The sequence below is a fragment of the Lepidochelys olivacea genome (genome assembly GCF_965140295.1).
Source record: "Lepidochelys olivacea isolate rLepOli2 genome assembly, chromosome: 12".
Taxonomy (NCBI): Eukaryota; Metazoa; Chordata; order Testudines; family Cheloniidae; genus Lepidochelys; species Lepidochelys olivacea.
The window spans coordinates 16,175,345-16,198,325 of record NC_140422.1 but is presented as its reverse complement, the minus strand read 5'-3'; the positions used below and the strand labels follow the sequence as shown (position 1 = coordinate 16,198,325).

The 22,981-nt window shown below is 42.7% G+C and overlaps 1 protein-coding gene across 3 annotated transcripts in view; it reads left to right on the top strand.

Annotated features, from left to right (window-relative positions):
* HEATR3 (HEAT repeat containing 3) overlaps positions 1 to 22,981 on the top strand; it is a 40,115-nt gene that overhangs the window by 1,482 nt on the left and 15,652 nt on the right. The window contains exons 1-8 of one of the 3 annotated variants that reach the window (XM_084644478.1): positions 3,866 to 4,107; positions 9,389 to 9,561; positions 10,697 to 10,784; positions 15,007 to 15,119; positions 17,615 to 17,724; positions 18,447 to 18,587; positions 20,059 to 20,342; positions 21,761 to 21,851. In XM_084644478.1, coding sequence (XP_084500604.1) covers positions 3,973 to 4,107; positions 9,389 to 9,561; positions 10,697 to 10,784; positions 15,007 to 15,119; positions 17,615 to 17,724; positions 18,447 to 18,587; positions 20,059 to 20,342; positions 21,761 to 21,851 — 1,135 coding nt within the window. In that variant the 5' untranslated portion in view covers positions 3,866 to 3,972. Of the gene's footprint in view, positions 1 to 3,865; positions 4,108 to 9,388; positions 9,562 to 10,696; positions 10,785 to 14,970; positions 15,120 to 17,614; positions 17,725 to 18,446; positions 18,588 to 20,058; positions 20,343 to 21,760; positions 21,852 to 22,981 lie in introns of those variants that run through there. The other 2 variants (XM_084644477.1, XM_084644479.1) reach the window with 2 other exon arrangements.

The following is a 22,981-nucleotide window of genomic DNA, read 5'->3' as shown; positions in this document are numbered from 1 at the left end:
GATGTCACCAAAATACGGACAGAATGGAAAGCTGCAGCCCATGGTCCCTCTACAATAATCCACCAGTCTACCTCAACCCTGTTCCAGGCACCTTCTCATGCCTAGAGCAGGTATTGTCTCTATCTCCATTCAGTCTTTGTCCTTTCTGAGGCCTCAGGAAGGCCCCAGATTCAATAAGCACTTAAGTATGTACTTGGGTGCTAACAAGGGTGCCATAGACATTAATGTGATATGACCACTTGTTGATATGGTGGGTCCTTGTCCAGTTCCTGGTGAACATATTCATGTAGGCTCCTGAGTCATCATCAGACGGAAATTACTTTTAGTCACTTCCAAACTGGCTGGATTTGAACTAATGATCTGCAGGTCATCCAGCTTCCCTGGAATGCCTAAATCAGTGGCTCTCAACCTTTTCAGAATGGTGTACCCCTTTCAGTAGTCTGATTTGTCTTGTGTACCCCCAAGTGTCATCTCACTTCAAAACTACTTGCTTACCAAATGAGACGTAAAAGTACAAAAGTGTCACAGCACACTATTACTGAAAAAGTCTTACTTTCTCATTTTTTACCATATAATTATAAAATAAATTGACTGGAATATAAATACTGTACTTGCATTTCAGTGTATGGTATGCAGAGCAGTTTGAACAAGTCATTGAGTGATTTTAAGTTATACCGTTCTAAACTCTATGTCGTCAGGAGAGCTTAGAGCGTCTCTTGTGCCACTGTAAGTGCTGTAGTGTAGATATAGCCAAGCTTACACAGAGCTCTTCAGGTCTGGGAAATGTCACAGCTAAATACAAGGTTTCAGAGTAGCAGCCGTGTTAGTCTGTATCTGCAAAAAGAAAAGGAGGACTTGTAGCACCTTAGAGACTAACAAATTTATTTGAGCATAAGCTTTCGTGAGCTACAGCTCACTAAATACAAGGTGGAACAGATTGTTTAGCATAAGTAGTTAGCACATTTCAAGGGCCATTCAAGGTAAAATGGCATGTTAACAGCAATCCAGTCATGGGGAGGGAGTGTGGAAAGGAAGCACGGAAAGGAAGTGGAGGAGCCAGTTTTGAGGGTTGTTAGTGTTGGGTTACAGATTGTTGAAGCCAGTGTCTCGGTTCAGTTCATGATTTTGAGCATCTAGCAAAGTTATGAATTTAGCTCCCAGGCTCATCTTTTGAAAGTGCTGTGAAGGTTTCCATCGAGGATGAGGACTGATAGGTCAGATAGAGTGGTCACTTTGTGAAGTGTTCATCCACAGGTGATTAAGGCTTTGTTTACACTACAGCTTATGTCTGTATAATTTATATTAGTTGGGGGGGTGTGAATAAATCACCCCCCTTGAGTGACTAAGGCTATGTCTACACTGGCAATTGAACGTATTAACCTCCCCCCGCAGACAAAAGTTTTGCCACGACAAGTGCCAGTATGAACTGCGCTTTGTCGGCAGGAGAGCAGACGCCACTTGTTGCACGTGGAAGTTTTTGTCCGCGGGAGAGCCAACAAACAGCAGCTATACCGCATGACTTTTAGCGACACAGCCGTTGCGACACAGCCATGTCGCTAAAAGCTGTGTCGTGTAGACCAAGCTCTAACTTACACTGACATAAGCGCTGGTATGGACAGCACTATGTTGGTGGCAGAGCTTCTCCTGCTGACATAGCTAGAGCCGCTCGTGGGGACTGGAGTAGTTAAGTCGATGGGAGAGCGCTTGCCCATCGGCTTAGAGCAGCGCAGCTACATCAGTGCAGCTGTAAAGTGCCGAAAGTGTTTTTTTGGTCGTTTATCATATTCCTGTGTGAGTTCATACAAGAGTTTACTGATACACCGCTACGGTCCACTTCACCTGGAATGGCCCTTGAAATGTGTTAACTACTGTAGTGCTTTAATGAAGATACTCTAGGCTGATGGGAGAGAACTCTCCTGTTGGCATAGTTAATCCACCTCCCGGAGCAGCAGTAGCTATGTCGGCAGGAGAAGCTCTCTTGCTGAGGAAGCATTGTCTATACGGGGGGTTAGTTATACCAAGCTATGTCGCTCAAGGGTGTGGATTTTTCACACACCTGAGTGGCAGTTATACCAGTATAGGTCTGTAGTGTAAACCAGACCTGAGGAAGAGCTCTGTGTAAGCTCGAAAGCTTGTCTCTCTCACCAATAGAAGTTGGTCCAATAAAAGATGTTACCTCTCCCCCACCTTTTGTCTCTAATATCCTGGGACCAACCCGGCTACACCAACACTGTATATAACTATGGGAGATAACTTTCAAACATGGTTGCAAACTATAAAATGGAAAAATATTAAGGCTGCAAAAACTAAAACCAGTGTGCCACATGTAAAAGGCAAGGATAATAGCTCTGGATAATTTAGAAAGAATCTGCCTACTTTCTGTCGGAATCTGGATGTTTTTATTTCCTATTGTGTGCTGCTCCACTCTGTGGTTCCAGGGTTGGATACAACATAAGGACAATAATTCAAAAGTATTTACTTTAACAATCTAATCTGCCTTTGCTGCTGTTGTACAAAGTTTTAAAACCTACACCCTTCCTTTAAGTCCTGCCCTGGTCTCGATTACTCTATAACAGCCCGTAGTAAATATGCAGCTGTTAGGGACAGATTTAAAAAAAAGCATCCAAACAATTTGTATCTGATATTGCAGCGGTTTATGTGCATGTTTTGTAGCTGTATTATGTAGCAAACTTGTCCACTGAATGAAACATCACAGTTGTGCAGAATTCAGAGTAACAGCCATGTTAGTCTGTATTCGCAAAAAGAAAAGGTACTTGTGGCACCTTAGAGACTAACCAATTTATTTGAGCATGAGCTTTCGTGAGCTACAGCTCACTTCATCGGATGTATCCGATGCCACAAGTACTCCTTTTCTAGTTGTGCAGAAGTATCCATCTCCATTAATCACTTATGCTGTCCAGCTGTGAACAAATGAGATGCAGTTTACTCCAGTTGATAGGGTATAGTAGTAGATTCAGAAGATGTTTTGTTATTTATTTGTATCTAGTGGAGAGCCTAGGAGCCCCTAGTCATTGAGTAAAACGTGGGGTTTGTAGAAACCTAGAACAAAGACTATTCCTTTGGCTATGTGGACACTACTGCAGTAAGTCAACCTAAGTTACGCAACTCCAGCTATGCGAACAATGTAGCTGGAGCCCAGGTAGCTTATGTCAACTTACTGTGGGGTCTATATTGCCCTAGGTCCATGGTAGATGCTCTCCTGTCTACTTACCTTGCTCCTCTCCTTCCCAATGGAGTACCGGGGTTGAGCGGAAAGCACTCTGAAGACCCGCTAAATCAACCCCCGGTGCACCGCTCACCAGAGCGTCCATCCCGCGGTAGTGAACGCATAGCCTAAGGGTATTTGAGGCAGACATAGGCGACGTCTACACTAGCACTTTTGTCAGTATAACTTATGTCCCTCAGGTGTGTGAAATAGACACCCCCTTAAGTGACATAAGTTACACCACCAGAAGCACTGGTGTGGACAGCGCTATGTCCACCAGGGAAAAGCCTCATAAGCTGTGACTCTAGGAGGGGGAGCTTTAAGACAAACACCCCTGCCCGTCTCTTCCCACCTGTGGAAAATGTCGCAGGGGCAGCCTCGGAAGGAAGGAGTGGAGGGTTTAGCTTCCTTCCTTCTTTCTATCCTGGTAAAGCAGCAGCCCGGCAGGGCCGAGTCTCTCAAAAGGCAAGGGGCGCTGCCCGTGCCCTGGGTGTCCTGCTACCGGCCCGGGGAGCCGGCGGGAAGCTGCGCACTTGCGCACAGCCCAGGGCGCTATTGTACGCCACGGCGTACGCTGCCTGGCCGGCGTAGCGCCCCCTAGCGGATCGGCAACCAGCCGCTCCTTCTTCTCCGCGCCTGCGCCAGGGTCAGGGCCGGCCGGGCTGCGGCCGCACACGTGGGGGCTCTGCGTTCTCCTGCGGCCCGGCAGGGCAGGGTCGCCGCGTCGCCGCCCGCGGGCGGACACCATGGGCAAGAGCAAAGCCAGGAGGTTTCGGAGAGCCCCGTTCTCCCCAGCCGGCCCGCAGCAGGCCGCTAGCGGGGAGGGGCCGGCCGGGGAAGACGGCGATGGAGGCTCCTCGGCCGCTGAGCTGCTGGAGAAAGTAAGCGAAAGCAGCTCCTCCCCTTCCTCCCCGCAAGTCGGTCTGGGGGGGGGCTGGGCATAGGCTGGAGCCCTGCTGCTCCCCCCCCTCCCACCCCCCCCACTCGGCCAGTGCTGTGCAAGCAGCTGTCCCAGCAAGGGGGCCTCTCCTTTTGTGGGCCGGGGCCCCCCGCCCACGTGTGTCATGGAGGAGGAGAAGGCCTGTGTGTGGCTTCAGTGGCATGCTTTGAGCCGTGCAGGCACGGGCAGATTGATGGGTAGGGGTTGTTTGAGCCTGGTTTTACCCTCCCCGGAATCTGGGAGGGGACCTGTGGTGTCTGTGCCGGAAGCGGCTGCACTCTGCACCTGGCTCAGGCTTGATTTGTGGTGTGCAGTAGCTAGCCAGTTTCCCACCCGGGATGTGTATGCTAGCCATACAGGGAGATGGACTTTTTTTCCCCTCCCTGCAACATCTTTTCAGAGGGAAAGGAGCTACAATGTGGGCTGTACCTTCTGTGATAGAGAAATGCACAGGTTGTTGTCACATACCAAGTGGTGGGGTGTCATCTGGTCAGTATAGAATCATACAAGTGTATTGAGAAGTCAAGTCCAGTCAGAGGCAGAACCAAGTAAATCTACACCAGTGGTTCTGAAACTTTCGTACTGGATATTTCTGTTAATCCATTATTACCAGGTCTTGTGTACTGGATATTTCTGTTATTTGGTGTAGAAGTACCTCATTCACCTCCTCTTCTTGATTTGGTGGGCGGTAGTAGCCCCTCCCATGACATCACCCCTATTTGTTGTCCATTTTATCTTTCCTTATATTACTTTCCACTGGTCTGTCTCTCACCCCCTGGAACTCAGAACAAGTATATATATTCTTGATGTATAACGCAATACCTCCTCCCTCTTTACCCTGCTTGTCTTTCCTGAACAAGCTATACCCTTCTATACCAGTATTCCCCTCATGAGATTTATCCCACCAAGTCTCAGTGATGCCAACTAAGGCATAATTTAGCTTGTGAACTCATATTTCCACTTCTTCCTGTTTATTTTCCATACCTCTTGAATTTGTGTATAGATATCTAAGATGTTGAGCAGATTTCCCCACTAATTTCCCTCTTGTTGCTCCTATGACCCTATTGTAATTTTCCGTCTCTCTCCCTCCCCCTCCCCCCCAACAACTAGTGCTCTGTTAAGGTCATTTTTTTTATGCTTACCTGTGAGCTTTTAGAGTAACAGCCGTGTTAGTCTGTATTTGTAAAAAGAAAAGGAGTACTTGTGGCACCTTAGAGACTAACCAATTTATTTGAGCATAAGCTTTCATGAGCTACAGCTCACTTCATCGGATGCATACTGTGGAAAATACAGAAGATGTTTTTATACACACAAACCATGAAAAAATTAAAAGAAGCTTTTGTCACCTGCCCCTTTTGAGTGTAGTTTAAAACCCTCCTTGCTAGATTGGCAAGTTGGTGCTTGAAGATGGTCTTTCCCTTCTTGGTCAGGTGGACCCCATCTCTTCCCAGCAGACCTTCTTCCCAGAACAGCATCCTATGGTCGAGGAAGCCAAAGCCCTCCTGTTAACACCATCTGTGAAGCCATCGATTCATCTCCAGGATGTGCATGTTCCTCTCTTACCCTCAACCGGAGGACAGACGAAAATACAGCCTGCACTTCTGATTCCTTCACCCTCCCTCCCAGAGCCCTGTAGTCAGTTGAACTTTTCATGGTTCTACCTGTCAGTATCATTGGTGGCCATGTGGATGAGCGGCATGGAGTAGTGGTCAGAGGGACAGATGAGCCTCAGCAGCCTTTCTGTAATGTCTCAGATGCAAGCTCTAGGCAGGCAGCACACCTCTCAGGACATCATGTCAGGTCTGCAGTTGGATACCTCTGTCTCCCTCAGAAGAGTCCCTGACTACCAGCACCCTACGCTGCCTCCTCTTGGGTGCGGTGGTTGTGAGCCTCCCCGTTTGGGGGTAGCTGGCAGCTCCTCAGCCATTGAGGTCTGCTCCTCACCTCCTGTAGCTGGTACGGCATACCAGTACTTTACCTTGATGAATGGGGGAGCTGGGTTGAGGGTGGAGCACAGTCTATGGTCTGAGGTGGCCATAGAGTAGCCAGTTCTTCTCTGGTGCAGTCGTTGTCTGTAGTTGGCTAGCATTCTCCATCTCAGATGTTTTCATATGCATTCTGTCAATCAAGTCCTCATGCTCTTGGATGCTATGCAGACAAGCTGCCTCATCCTGCAGCTCTCTTACTTGCTTCCTGAAAGACTCAACCAATAGACACCTCTCACAGCAGGTGGGAATGTGCAAGTTGCATTCTCAGCAAGTCTCCAGGGTATGAAGTCTCTAGGGTCAGTTTGTCTGTCTGGCGAGGGCCCCACAGCTGCAGGTAGAGGAAGATCTAGCAGTGGTATTGGCAACCCATCATTGTCCTCCCATGGCAGGTGGCTCTTTGTAGAGTTAAGGGAACTTAACTTCTTCTACAAATTAAGGGAAGGGGGGTGGGGAAATGAAAACAAAACCAACAACAGGAAGGGGGGGAAAAGATGTGATTTGGGAAACCACAGTCCTGTTAGTTTGACCTCAATTGTATGCAAGGTTTTGGAACAAATTTTGAAAGAGAGAGTAGTTAAGGACGTAGAGGTAAACAGTAATTGAGATTAGATGCAACTTAGTTTTATGAAAGGTAGATTGTGCCAGACCAATCTGATCTCCTTTTTTGAGAAGATTACTGCATTTCCTTTGTCTAAAAAATCAGTTGATCTAATCTACCTGGATTTCAGTAAAGCATTTGATATGGTTTCATATGGGACATTATTAGTTAAATTGGAGAAGATGAGGATTAATATGAGAACTGAAAGGTGGATAAGGAACTGGTTAAAGGGAAGACTACAGTTGGTCATACTGAAAGGTGAACTGTCAGGCTGGAGAAAGATTACTAGTAGAGTTCTTCAGGGATCGGTTTTGAGACCTATCGTATTTAACATTTTTATTAATAACTTTGGTACAAAAGGAGGGAGTGTGTTGTTAAAATTTGCAGATGACACAAACTTGGGAGGTATTGCCAGTACGGTGGAGGATTGGGATATCAGACAAGAAGATCTGGATGACCTTGAAAACTGGAGTAACAGAAATGAGATGAAATTTAATAATGCAAAGTGCAAGTCATGCACTTAGGGACTAACAATAAGATTTTTTGCTATAAGCTAGGGCCTTATCAGTTGGAAGCGACAGAGGAGGAGAAAGACCTGGGTGTATTGGTTGATCATAGGATGACTATGAGCTGCCAGTGCGATGCAGCTCTGAAAAAAGGCTCCTAAGATGCACCAGGCAATGTTTTTCCAGTAGAGACAGAAAAGTGTTTAGTCCCATTATACAAGGCACTGGTGATACCTCATCTGGAATACTGTGTGCTGTTTGGATCTCCCATTTTTAAGAAAGATGAATTCAAACTGGAACAGGTGCAGAGAAGGACTACTAAGATGATCAGCGGAATGGAAAACTTACTTTCTGAGAGGAGACTCAAAGAGCTTGGCTTGTTTAGCTTAATCAGAAGAAGGCTGATAGGAGATATGATTGTGCTCTATAAATACATCAGAGGGATAAATACTATGGAGGGGGAGGAGTTATTTAAGTGCCAATGTTGAGACAAGAACAAAGGGATACAAACTGGCTACCAACAAGTTTAGGTTTGGAATTAAAGGAAGGTTTCTAACCATCAGAGAAGTAAAGTTGTGGAATGGCCTCCCAAGGGTAGTAATGGGGGCAAAAAACATATAAAGACTGAGCTTGGTAAGTTTGTGGAGGTGATTGTATGATAAGATTGCCATCAGTGGCATGTAGCTGATTTGTGACTGCTAGTAGCAGATGTCTCTAGTGGCTGGCGGTGGGAAACTAGGTAGGGAGGACTCCGAGTTACTACGGTTAATTCTTGCCTAGGTGTCTGGCTGGTGCGTCTAACTGATCGCCATATTTGGGGTTGGAAAGGAATTTGCTCGCAGGTCAGATTCACAGAGACCCTATTTTTTTTTCGCTTTCCTCTGCAGCATGAGGCACAGGTCACTTGCAGATTTAAATAAGTGTAAAGGGTGGATTCTCTGTAACTTGAAAGTCTTTAAACCATGATTTGTGGACTTCAGTAACTCAGCCAGAGCTTATGGGTCTATTACAGGGGTGAGCAGGTGAGGTTCTGTGACCTGCAATGTGCAGGAGGTCAGATTGGATGATCATGATGGTTCATTCTGACCTTAAAGTCTGAGTCTAATACATAACCATACCACCCTGCCTTCCTCCACTGGCAAACTTCCAGGTGCCTTCATCTCACCAGGCACCTGTTTTGCCACATATATCTCAGCTCTTCTCTTAAGTCTTGGTACCATTCTTGAGGAGGGAATGAGGAGGCAACTGAACATCTGAAGTTTGACTCACTCTTTTTTCACCCTGACTGTTGCTTTTCATAAAAGGGAGGGTCATGCAGAGTAAATGGCTGAACTTGCTCTCCCTTTAAAAGAAAAATAGTGTAGTTTAGTCTTTGACATGTAAAGCCCCCTGACCAACCCACTCCTCTATGTTCTTCCTGTTTGCAAGCAGAAGCCCTGCCCTGGGGAACTAGTATGTTTACTGGAGAGGGCAGGGGCAACAGTACTGGCCAGTCTTTGGTGCGTGGCACAGCTGAGCGTCTTCTGCCTCTTTCCACTTCTCTGCTGCTCCTGCTCTTTGAAACAGCTGTTTGTTGGCCCCGCAGGCCGTAAACCCTGTGAAAATTTGAGTCTACCTGAGCAGAGCTTTCGCCTGCAGACTGGGAGAGGAGATTGTCAAGGACTTGGCAATATCAAGAGAACAAACATTAAAAAAGACCCCAAAATAGATGTAGCCACTCACCCATCATAACCCTTCACTTTTCACTAGTGTCATTGAAGAGGATTGTACTTAAAGCTCATGTAGACATGTTATGAGTGTGGGTAATCAAATCTGTTTTTCCATAATCAGACTTTTGGTAGTCTGTGATTACTTGAACTGATTGAACAAATCATTGCTTCCCTTTTCTCTTGTATGCTCATTTTTCTTTTGATAAGATTTTTGCGTTTCAGAGTTTAAAATCTAGGTGAAGATCTTTTGATTTTTAAAAGTGTTTATTTCTTTTAAAATTTGTTAAGTCTTCTTCCTTTACAGAAATAAGAAAACATGATAACGAGGGGGAAGACAGTGCAGTATGGGGGTGGGGGAAATGACAGGTTTTGTCTCTTGCTACAGTGTAACTTTCTAATCTCCTTTGTTGTATCTCCTCAGCTGCAGCATCCAAGTGCTGATGTAAGAGAGTTTGCCTGTGCCAACATTTCCAAAATGTTGCAGCAGAAGCATGCAATCCCAGCCTTTCTGCAGAGAGATGTAGTCCGGTGTTTGGGTCCCATGTTGCTTGATCAAAGTTTAGCTGTTCGTGAGACAGCTGCTGGAGCTCTCCGGTAAGTGATTTTTAATAATGTATTGTAGAAGAAGGAGTTACTGTTGGTACAGTAGAGAAGAGGAGTTTCAGATACAAGGAAACAACCTTGAATATTGTCATCTTTGGGATTTTTTACTTTAACCCTATTATATATATTGTTCTAATCAGAAAAGTCTTGATGTATGAATGCCTACAGTCCTGATCTCACAATGAGATTCATATGGACAGATGCTGATTGCCTTCAGTAAAGCTCCACAAGAGTCTTGTTGCAAGATCACAGCTTACCTTAGCAGTTGTTGCTACTCTGGTTCCTACTTCTTGTCATTTGTTGTTTTCCATCTCTGTAATAGAAAGAAATACTAAGGGGCAAAATTTTATGGGACTAACTGTACTGCACCTAGACCTACTGTTGTTGTTTTTTTTATTTGCACAGAAATATAATGTCAGTGTTAGTGTTTCCTTTAGAAATGTGTTTAGTAACAGTTTCCTGTAAATATTTTGCACACGCATGCTTTAAAGATTAGCTTCCAGGATATCAGAAGGAAGGGCTTGGGGCTATGTTTCCCAAATGAAATCTTGCCATATTTTAGTAGGAATAAAAGTAGGCTCAGGGTACATCTACGCCGGGGCGGGGGGGGAAGAGACTCATGTCAGAGTCTGAAAGCCCAGGTCAGCTGACTTGGGTTTGTGCTACAGGACTAAAAATAGCAGTGTAGACATTTGGGCTTGGGGTTGGGGCCTGGGCTCTGAGACCCTTTCTCCTCACCAGGTCCCAAAGCCCAGGCTCCAGCCTGAGCCTGAACATCTACACGGCTATTATTAGCCCTGTAGCACAAGCCTGAGTCAGTTACCTTGGCCTCTGAGACTTGCTTCCGTGGCTTTGGCTCATTGCTATGCTATCTACAAAGGTCTTTTTTTTTTTTTTCTTAAACTGAGTTTTATATATTTTTAGATTAAGAAATGTAAGAGACTAAAAGCAGGTGATTCATGCAGTATCACCTTAGTAATTAAATGTTACTTAAAAAAAAAAATAAGGCAAAAACCTGTCATAACCTCTAAATCTGTTACTATAGAAATATTTAATATACCATCTTTGAAATATTCAAAGCAGGTAACTTTATAATATGTGATCCAAGACATTTAACTTGTTCCAGAAATCTCAGTGCTTGTGGAGGATTTGAAGTTTGTGATGACATGGTGACTAAAGATATCATGACACCCCTTGTAGCGCTTTTGAAAGAGGTATGTTAATTTTTTTTAACTTCTATACAATTTTTAAATTGTCCTCGTCTTTCTTTTTTCAAAACTACCATGAAGTGTTTGTAAAATTGTTCTGAAGGAGTCACTTGAAATTTAGGCAGAAATTCTGACAAGATTAATGTATCTCATAATGTTAGAATTGTAATTTTTTTTTTCTATTTGTAGTAGATACAATCAAGCAGAATTAGGATATTAGCTGAAAATAAATTGCACATGTGACAATCAGCAACCAGACACACCAAGAGGAGAACAGGGGGGCTGAACCCTAAAGAATAAGCTGTTGAATCAGCTGATTGTGTATGATGATGATATATTAGACAAAAATGTCAAATAAACTTCAGCTCCACCTCCCAGCCGGACAGCGAGCAATCAGACAGGGAGAGGCACCTCCCAAGCCAGACTCAAGTAACCATTGCACAATCCACGAGAAGACAAAGATGGGCCATTAAAGTTAATAGAAAGTCATTGAGACAAGTGGGTATTTTCCCACTTTGAATATCTGTAGTGATTGAAGAAAAAGAAAACCCTACAAACCCTTTTAAAACGGAAGGGGTTGGAAGTGAAAGGCAACCGAGGGACCGTCTTTAGGTGGGAAGCAGTCTGTGGATGCTAATGCCCCCCAAATCTAGGGTGTATGCTCGGAAACTGTTCAAAGGCAATAGGTAACTTGTATGAGAAAAGGGATTTCATTGAAGATGGAAGTGTAAAGTCTAAGGCACTTCTGCGCTACAAATTTACATTGGCACAGCTGCAGTGAGTCTGGTGAAGATGCTCTAAACCGATCAGAGAGAGCTCTCCCGTCAGCTTAGTAACTTCACCTCCATGAGAGGCAATAGCTATGTTGGTGGGAGAATCTCTCCTGCTGACATAGCACTGTCTACACAGGAGGATAAGGTCAGTATAACTACGTCACTTGGGGTGTAGATTTTTCACACCTCTGAGTGACGTAGTTGTACTGCAGGAAGTATCTGACTTAGACCAAGGGCGAGGCTGCATCTTTGTTTGTTTGCTGGGTAACTTGTTTGTAGATTCATAGATATTAAGGTCAGAAGGGACCATTATGATCATCTAGTCTGACCTCCTGCACAATGCAGGCCACAGAATCTCACCCACCCACTCCTGTGATAAACCTCTCACCTATGTCTGAGCTATTGAAGTCCTCAAATCATGGTTTAAAGACTTCAAGGAGCAGAGAATCCTCCAGCAAGTGACCCGTGCCCCATGCTACAGAGGAAGGCGAAAACGCCACGGGGCCTCTTCCAATCTGCCCTCTAGGAAAATTCCTTCCCGACCTTAAATATGGCGATCAGCTGAACCCTGAGCATATGGGCAAGATTCACCAGCCAGATACCCAGGAAAGAATTCTCTGTAGTAACTCAGATCCCACCCCATCTAACATCCCATCACAGGCTATTGGGCCTATTTACCATGAATATTTAAAGATCAATTAATTGCCAAAATCATACTATCCCATCATACCATCTCCTCCATAAACTTATCGAGTGTAATCTTAAAGCCAGATAGGTCTTTTGCCCCCACTGCTTTCCTTGGAAGGCTATTCCAGAACTTCATTCCTCTGATGGTTAGAAACCTTTGTCTAATTTCAAGTCTAAACTTCCCGATGGCCAGTTTATATCTATTTGTTCTTGTGTCCACATTGGTACTGAGCTTAAATAATTCCTCTCCCTCTCCAGTATTTATTCCTCTGATGTATTTATAGAGAGCAATCATACCTCCCCTCAGCCTTCTTTGGTTAGGCTAAACAAGCCAAGCTCCTTGAGTCTTCTTTCATAAGACAGGTTTTCCATTCCTCAGATCATCCTAGTAGCCCTTCTCTGTACCTGTTCCATGTTTGCTTTCCTTTACTATTTCATCTTTGAATCTGGGGTTTTTCTATTAAATCCACTTTTTTTTTTTTTAAACCCCCAAGCAGATCTGTTGTACAAACTGTATGGCGTGTGTGCGCCAAAGTAAACTGATAACTAGTGGGTCTGTTTCATGCCTTCATGGGAATGGTCCAGGTGCCTGGTATTTACGAACTTGGGGAGGATGGATTTGGGGAGACTCAGGACTCCAAGGGCTGTTGGAGTCACCCCTCAAGGAGTGACTAAGCTGGTGGAAGCCAGGGTGAGACCTTGTGCTTGGTGGGCTAGCTACTGATATCAGGGTTCTGAGTCATACAGCGTTTAAGGCACCCCAAGGTACAGAGCGGGTGGTGACATAGCTCCTTACTCATTTGGATGATCTCCAGCATGTCACAGTAGTGTAGTTGGTACAGGAGTTGCACTCCAGTATCAGTGAACTGAGGTTCGCTCTCCAAATACTTGCTGAACAAACCCTAGTGGATTCAAAAGTGAGGGAACAAAGTACAAGCTCACAGGTTGTTGTATTCTTTTGTTTATTTTGTGTCAAGTGGAATAATGAAGGAAAGGGGAGAATGAGCAAATTAGAGTCCTGGTATGCAATGGATAAAAAGCAGCTAGGGAGCTTATGTTTGAAATCTGAGCCATAACAGCAGAGCATTAAGGCACCCCAAGGTCAGAAGGCAGGCAATGACCAAGCCCCTTACTGGTTGGGATGATCCCCAAATGTCTTAGCTCCCTAAGGAATTGCTCCTAATCCCTTTTCACATAAATTATTACACAACTGGAACACTTTATTTCTGTGAGAGTTTACCAAAATGATATGCAAATCTAGAGAGAGATCCCAAGCAAGGACCTGATTCTGCACTCTGATCTGCTAGCACAGATCCCTGTGCCCGCACAGAAATCCGTTGAAGTTAATGGGACCCCACACAGCTATAGGGAGGGTGAATCATGCAAGCAAATCTGATTGCAGGATCTTTACAATTTGACATTACATGCCACATCTACTGAGGTTCACAGTGAGTGCTCTAATCCAAATTAATGATTGAATTTACAGTTGGCAACGTTGTTGTACCAGTCACAGTAAGATAAAGTGTTTCTAATACCTCTAATTGTACTATATAGTCTCCATTTGGTCCAGTGAATAAGGACCAAGACTGGGAGTCAAGACCTGGGTTCCATCTATCCACTGACTTTACTGTGTTTTGGACAAGCTATTTAACCTCTGTGCCTAACTTTCCCCATCTATAAAATGTGGATAACTGTCAATCCCTGTGTAGACTGCCCTTCTGAGACCCTTTTCCAGTCCACTGAGTGCATCCGTTTTAACTGGAAGGTCTCTACCTTCCCTTTGGGATGGGATCCCACAATCCTCCACTCTCCCACTGGGTCTCTGATTTACACCCGCTAGCTGTCAACCATATTAGTAGGCCCATAGCTTGGCACCTGTAAGAGTTTTCTTTGGGGGTTTGTGGACAGGAATAACATGCTGTGATACAGAAACAGATTCTTGAAAACAAAGTATATTTGTTTTGCCAAAGGGTACTCAGCTCTTCAGAGAAGTGGATTTAAATTAACAGAGATCTACACGTACTCTCTTACCTACACTTGGCATTCCCTTTGAGGCCCCGGATAGACCTGACTTAGCCCTGCTGCCCCTCTCTTCTCTTTGGGCATCAAGTTACAGCATGGTTGCTGCAGACCCCTAACTTCCAGTAAGTCTCCGTGTCAGCCTGACAATTTCCCTCAGCATAGGGGCAATCATTTAAGAGAATACTGTTTCTTGAACCCTAGATTCTGAGCCTTGAGTATTATTTTACCTTTCCAGCCTGGTTTCTTCAACAATCCTTTTTGGTTTAAATACGCTTTCAGACAAGGTGAGTACACAGAAGGGAAAACTACGTTTATAAAAAAAACAACATATTTCCCAGTTCTCCACATTAGCCATGTTTGTAAAGTGCTGTGCGATATGTAGACGACATTCTGTAAAAGTGTTTAATTATTAGCATTAATGGACATTCCAGTGTTCGTGAGAAGCATCTGCCATTGTGTTTTCTTGTGGCAGTCAGACAAAAGTTTAACAAGTTTATTTGTCTAGAAGAAAGTGCTTTTGAAAACGAGGGGATGTGTGACAAGACATAGTAGAGGTGTGTAATTTCTTTTCTGTAGAAAGGAATAGTTGAATTCGTATATGACCCTGAAGTATATGATGTTTGCCATGAAGAGTTGCAGATGAACTGTAAATTCTGTCATTAAGTAGCTGTCCTGAGATCTCTGCTTTTAATTTTTTTTCTCTTGTCCAGTTCTTTTCCAATTCCTTTTTACCTATTCGGTTACAGTGCAGTGCTGGACTAGAGGCCAACGAGGTCTCTCCCACGAAATGCCAAGATACAAAGAAAAATTGTGTTGAAGACATAGCCAATGAGGCTGTTAATGTGTTATGGAATGTATGGTAAGTTTCATTTTAATATTAACACAGATGCTTTTCTTATATATCTAGTTCTTTTGAAAAATGGTTTGACCTGATATGTCCCAGTGAAGATAAAAGCAATAATAGCTGGTCATTTCATTCCTGAAAGTAGTTTGTATATTAACATGGTTATCTCTTTTCAAACTTGAAAAATGTATTTATATACTTTTCCCCCATAAATGGCAAATAACATAAAACATGTTTTTTAAGTGAAAGATTGTGAAGATCCACAAAGTTATTATTTTAAAATTATTATTAATCAAGAAGGTAGGACTGTGCTGAAATCTGACTTCCAAGAGCTACTCAGTCTAAATCCTGATTTTGGCTTTTGTGCAACTACTAGACCATAATCACTTTGAAGGTGAAGACTTTCTGCAATTCATGGGAGACTGAAGACTGCACCTCCCAAAATTCCTGTAGGACCATTCTGTAATGGAGAAGTAGGGGACCATTATATGCCAACCAGGAGACTACAGTGCTGTTCCAGCCTCAGTGGGGAATGTAGGCCCCACCAGAGTCCCTACTGCTGGAGCCTAATGTTTTGCTACAATTAAACTACTCTCTGTGGGCCTGATCATGCGCTCAGTGGAGCCAATAGGAGTTTTATATTGATTTTGTTGAGTTCAGGCCTCTTGAGTTCTGGAATGCTCCAAATCATGGATTATATAAATGGGAGTCCCCCAGAATTCATAGCGAAGCCGCAGAATGGAAACCTAGGATGGCCCGTATGCTGCTGGGCTCTGCATTCTCCACTGAAGGGGCAGAGTGGAGCTTCCTGATCTGCATATCCTATGCCCATTCTATCAGCGCCTGGAGATCACTACATGAAAGTGTAAAGAGTGCTGAATCTACAGGGAGAGGACATTAAGGAGAATGCAGAATGTCTAGATAGAAATATGGAGTATTGAAATGGGGAAAGAATTAAGACCTATAGAACATAGAGGTTAGTAAACCTTTGGGGTGTCTGTAATGGAGAGAAAGCTGCAGAAGAGTAACAGAATAGTGAAGAAAGTGCTGAGGTATGAGCCTTAAAGTGACCTATGCAGATCTGCAGTATAAAGAAAGGGAACGCTGACTGGGAACTAAGTTCAGCACAATGTTAAAATCAAAGGCAGCTGAAGCAATGCACAACACAGATTTGTCCACCATGTGCTTTCCCCAGGTACTGCAATCTCAAGGGGAAGATTAAAATGGTTGATCATGCCACCAGTGCTAGAAATAGCTTCCCCCTCCCTCCTGCTATCTGACATTATAAAGAGAAACGCCATTTGTTTCAGGCAGTCATCTCCTCTGTTGAGTCAAATCCTTCCACCTTCTGTGTGGGGATGGACGACCTTGTAGCAGTGGAACACATCCGGTTATGCTATACTAAGAGCCATGATTTTCTAGCTATTAGGCTTCGCCATGGAGCCAATCTGCGGCCATGTCGGGGGAAAGAGTGAGGATTTCTTTTCTTCCTCCTCCCTCTGCAGATGTTCCCAGTGCCCGCTAGTGCTCTGATGCAGGAAGGGTGCTTAAGCATATTTAAGCATGTGACTAGTCCCATTACTAATTTACATCCATTTGTGTAGCTGACATGAAGAAAATTATAGGTTGCACAAAGAGAAACGGAAACAATATTAATAGAAACTCTAGTGCAGACATTGGTGTGACACAATCTGACAAAGACTTGGGCTAAGAGTTCAAACTGAATTTCAACCTAGAATGGTTTTTTGTTGTTGTTCATTTAGACTCCATCATGTAAGCTGCTCCATGGGGGTGGAACCTTGAGACCATATGAAGCCCTACTGCCTTCATTGGGGCTCCAGGCATCTGCAAGCATGGAGTAGCAGCAGGGTTGGGGCCTTCGTGTCTAACACACACACACACAACTATAAAATAACTGCATGCACAAGTCTCTGTGCTGCCACGTAACTTTTTGTTGTGTAACCCTTGCCCTCAATAGAACTGGATTTCTTGTATTCATTTGTCACTTGTCGTGTCTTATTTCAAATGTAAGTGACTTTGAGACAGGGACCATGTTTTGTAAAGCATTTAGCATATTTTGGGCACTAGACAAATAATAATTATCGCAAGTTTCCTGGCCATTGGCTAGGTTCTGTGGTATTTCTGATCTGTAGAAGTCATGGTTCCGTCTTAATATTTTAGTTCTAAGTGAAATAAGTGAGTTAATTTAAATACATACAAATAAGATCAGTAAGATAATTAAAGTAAATGGCACCTTTCAGATGGTTTTAGAAAAGTAGTACAGACTTCTGAATGTCAACTATCTGTGCTGGAACAATGACTTCTTATTACTGAATGGAAAAGAACCACCCTTCAAAGTGGAAAATGTGTCCTGAAGCTGTTAGTTTTTTAAAATGAATTAATAAAAATATAAATTCCAAAACTAAAATGTTTGAATAAATTGTTAGAGCTCTATTATAGTGACTTTTGTTAAAAGTGAAAAATGTTTTATCATTCTTTGTTTTTCTTAGTGAGTGCAATGGTACGGCAGTATCTGTATTTAACAAAGAAGGGTGCTTGGATGTTGTGTTACAATATTTGAAGAAATTTTCCACAAATATAGATCTGGCTATCTCAGTAGGTAAGTGGTGAAAAGGGTAGTGATCATCATGTAGTGTTTTGAGCTACGAATATATACCTAGCCTTTCAATACACTGTATTATATGGTCATATTAATGATCCTATAGATTCACAACTGAAAATAAGAACTTCAGAAAGCCTTCTTCTAAAAATTACACTTTGGAGTTTGACATCTTGTATGCTTGTTTTCCCTCTCACTCAAGCATGACAATACACCATTCCCCTTTTGGAGTGAAGATTTTCTGGAGAAAAATAAACTAATTTAGATTTTTTAGGGATGAGTTTGTAATGCAAGGGGGCACCATCAATTGAAAAATTACACTTCTCTCTGAAAATGTTTGCTCTAACTAATATTGTTACAAGTACTTCAAAACATTTCTACTGTTTCTCTTGTACAGTCAGTCAGGGCTTGATCCACATACTTCATGTGAGTAACTGAATTCAGTGGGACTGTTCTCTGGGTAAAGTTATTCATGCCCAAAAGGGTTTGCAAGACTGAGCTCCAACATTGCTTTCACCTATTTGTGCGTATCTTTCATGCAACATAAAAGGAGAAGAAAACCCTTTTTTAGTTGAAAAACGGTTATTGTTGGGGCAGTGTAGTACCGTAAACTACTTTTATCCCACACTTGTGAAATTGAACAGCTTTCATGATGATAGTGTCTATCCAGTTAGCGATCTGAAAACATGACGTTTTTGTTCGGTTGGTTTTTGTCACTACAGCACATTGCTTGCAGGCAGTGACAGAAGATAACCCAGAGCTGCTTTCTTCTTTCAATGCTTCTGCGCACCAAGTATTGGAATCCATAATGTTGTCCCAAGACAGTACCATGGAGCATATCCTTTTAAGGACATTGTTGGCAGGTATGATCAACTGGACCCTAACTTTTATATTTGAATATGCTGTATAGAAGGTAAAGTGGGATGGGAGAGGCAGAGGTTTTAGTTCTCCATCATGCCAAAGTAATAGCAACAAATTACGTTGTTGCCAAAGTGCCAGCTTAGAAGCAAGAGCTGGGTAGATTGTTCTCAAATCTATTCCTGCCACTGTTATGCCTTTGTCAGGGAGCCTGGGGTTTCATGTCATTTTTCACAGCCACGTAGCGTAAGATAGCCAATATCTGAATCATGCCTAAAGGCACTGTCTCTTGATTGTGACTTCAGTTCCAATTTGGTTTGGTGTTACTCATTCATTAGTTCTTACTAAGGAAATAAGGCAGTAATAAATATTAAAGAAACTATGTTGCTCTTGACCTTATCTACACTGGGCTTTCAAGCATTTGGAAATAGATTTTGAACTTTGCTTTAGCAAGAACAACATTTAAACCATTTCTAACATGATTTATCTGGCCACTCTGTGTGAGGCCAACCTATTATACTGTAACAGAGATTTTGAAAGCAGTTTTACACCAGTTTGGCCTGTCCAGGCTGGCCAATCAAGACTTGTCTGAAATTGGTTTAGCTGGAAGAGTGTTGAAACAGACTTTGAAAATCTGTTTTCAAACATGGTTTTTAAAGCCCAATATAAAGTGCCTGGGCCATTGGATGCTTTGCCTTCAGCTTCACCATCTTGTGTTACACCTTCCAGTTAAGATGCTTAATTCATGATGATTTCTGACACTGAAGTACAGTTAACTAGAATTCTCCTATCTAAAGCACTCAGTACCTGTGCTTGGACAGGGAGGGTTTTATTTAATTTCTTTTTATTTTTTGACTGTTTATAGGTCTGACGAATAATAAAATCAAGCAATGTAATGGGAAAGAAAATCTCTCCCTTCGTCCTTTTAAGACCATGAATAGCTCAAAATTAAACTCATTCAGTGTCCTGAAGATCTGCTATATAAATCAGGAAACGTGTCACCAGGATTGCCCTATGGAAATATTTTGTCCATTTTTATGAGATGAGGTTTGCCCCAGCTTAAGGTTTTGGGCCTTGAATGTTCGATATAGGTTGACACTTGAAGAACTGAACAGAAAGGCACAAGTCTATAGGAAACTCCTAAAATTTCAGTTCATAAGGGACTCATGCCTTTCTGAAGGAGGCAGTTGTTTATCACTTTATGCAAGGGATTGGAAATCGGGGGGGCATGGGTTCTGTTTTCAGCCATACCATGAAACCTCTGATCATGGGGAAACTTTTATGTGCCTTAGATTCTCCTTTTATAAGATGGGGATCTATATCTGTGTTTGAAAAGTACTTTGAGATTCTTGATGAAAGATGTGGCATAGATACTGAGTACTATAGTTAGCACAAGCTCTGGTTTTGCAATGGCTACAAGAAGGCCGTGCACCGTGTAGCTTAAAGGTTTTGACATTCTCACTCTCCCATGTTTAGGCTCTGTCTGGAATATAAAGGACACCATTCCATCCAGTAGCCAGGCAAGCACAATAAATGCTATCCTGAAGATTTTCTCAGAATCACTAGTGGTGGATGCTGGTGAAACAGTTATTCACATGAAGGAAGCTGAAACACAAAGATTAAAACTCACTGCAGAGGCAGAAACTGAGGAAAATGTGGGTGATATAATAGACAACTCTGTATTGAATGAAGATGATGAAATGGAAGAACCACCCAAAGGAAAAATCAAAAGAGACAATGACATTTCAGATCTACTTCCAGTAAGTGAGGCAGATTGTGGCTGACATAGCGCTTAGGGCAGTGTTATGCTTCTGATAGTCTTTGGTTAACTGTCAATCTCAATTTCCTGTAACTCATTCGCAGAAGGGTGAAACTTTCCCAAAAAATTCAGCCACACACTCCTGGCATAGAGAATTTCATCCTGATCTGTTAAAGTTTGGCAAAGTTATAAGCAACTGAAAATGGGATCCTATAATGGAAGGTTCATCCTTAATTATAGACAGAGCTACCAGAATGGTATCAGTGCTATCTCCTTTTCTCTGCCAGCTGGCCACCCAGATAGGAAGTAGCAGTGGCTGCTGGGGCTGGCGTGTGGCTTCCCCCCCTTCCTCTACCCGCCCCCCTTTGGCATAGGACCATCATGCTAACCCCCATCATGCAGCCACAGCCTCCCCATGGAGTGGGAGGCGAAGGGAGCCTTGGCATTTGTGCCTGTCTTGTGAAATTCCAACACTTACCCATGATTCTGCTGTGATTTTTTTTTTTTTAAGCCCTGCAGTTTACAAAAGGGTCTTACAACTAGACCACATTTGGGCAGTTTTTCATTGGGACAGCAAAAGGCATATGCCTGACACAAAGCCCAACCTTTGGCAAGTTTCAGGTCCCTGCTCCAAAGCATGGGGGTGCTAGACCTTTTCAGATGAAAGATTGCCAGAATTTAACAAGGGCAAAACAGTAGCCTCCTCAGAAACCACTGAGTCATTATGGCTGAAATTTTTTAAAATAAATTCAGCCTGAGGCAGACACCCAGCCTGTCAAATTTCAGCCCAAATGGTTAAAGTTTATGAAGTAACTGAATTAATGGGAAGTGCCGGGCAACCTTAGTAGACAGTGGTACCAGTCACACCTATAATTCTTTTTTACAAATTATAAGAATTTGGACATATTGAAAAGGGGGAAAACAGAACAATTCTGAGATTTTGGCAGGTTTTGATGAGATTAGACCTTTCAGGATGACAAGTGGCATAGATACTGAAGTGGACTTGATCCAGGCTAATGCAATGCTGAATGAGTTGTTTTTGTTTTGTTTTTTTACTGCCAATTTATCAGAGGTAGGCAATTAAGAGCTCACACACCTCCGAGTCTGGTAGTGTTTTTGAAGCAGAGATCTCATACCTGTCCAGCGAGACCTATTGTCCTTAGAACAATATTCCCTACTAATCTCACTTGTGATCTGTGTCTATTAGATAGAGGTTCTATTAGTCTGCAGAACGAAATACTAAACAATTTCTGCAGTTTGGCACACAGCAGTATTAGTAGAACGTTTGATATTCTCTGTTCTGTTAGTTTTTTATGTGACACCTATTCACAATTATATTTTATCTGTTTTGGTTGACAGTCTAGCTGCTTTAAAATTAGAGTGCTGTCCTCCAAAATTAAGTTTGTTTGTTTTCTATAGGCTGATAAGTGGGAGCTGAAACAAGTGACAGCCTTACTGATGGCTCAGCAGACAGCCCTGGAAATCATTGTTAATATGTGCTGCAGTGAAGGTATGTAGGCCGCTTTTTCATTGTTACCAAGGCTTCCATTTTTAGTAACATGGCAAATTTAGTTGGACTGTTCTGGGATCTTATCTAACTTGACCTGCTAATCCTCCCATTCTTAAAAGTGAACAAACCATGGATTTGCATCCTTTAATGCCCCTTACTGTACATAAAGAATCTCAAGATATTAATTTCTAATCCTTTTTTCTATGTGTTTGACATTGCAGATTTGAGGTGTATCAGTTTCAAACTTCCCTCTTTGTTGGAGTCCTTCAGCAAAATTGTACGCAATCTGAAGCCAGGTTTCCACTTAAGTTTCACCAGACTTAGCTCTGTTGATTAGGGGTGTGGTTTTTGTTTGTTTTTTGCCGTGACATAGCTGTGCTGTCAGATGCCCTAGTTTCTGCAGTTATATTGGCAAAAAAGTGCTTTTCTGCTGTAGCTTATTTTGCTGGCTGAACACAGGAAAACTGTATCAGCTTTTGCTGGGATAACTGCATCTACAATAAGAAAGTTTTGCCAGGCTTTCAAGTGCAGGCAGGGCCAAAGACTCAACAGATATTCCGTCTTCAGTTAGGGGCTGGGTGCACTGCAGCTCAGGTTTCAGCTTTTTGTGGTGTTGCTATCCAGGCCCACCGTCAAAGAGGGAAATTTGAACCCGATACCACTGATACTTCTAAATTTAAAAAAAAAACGGGGGAGGGGAGAATGTTTTAAAGAGTAATGTAGCAAATGTCTTTTTATGGCTCTGGAGCAGCAACTCTTTTGTTTACTCACTAAATGATAAAATCATCAATGGTTGGTTTTAAAAGAAATGGGACAACACCATTGAAATGTGCATCGTTTATTCTTTGGACCTTCTGTGTGAAGAATCTCTTAGTTTTTCTTATGACTGCAGCAATGCGAGAGAATCATTAGTTTGTTTTTAAATCATGGTTTATATATAATATTCTATTTTTTATCTCCATTATTGCTATAGGACTTGCTATAGCAGCTGCAGTTGAGCATCTCAGTTGCTTTCTTTAGATTTTAAATAATTACAATAACTCTATCTCTGTTTTTGTTAATCTGTGCACCAGACGCTTTTATTTTGCGGATATTAAGAACTTTCCCAGTTGTCTTGCAACTATTTTAAA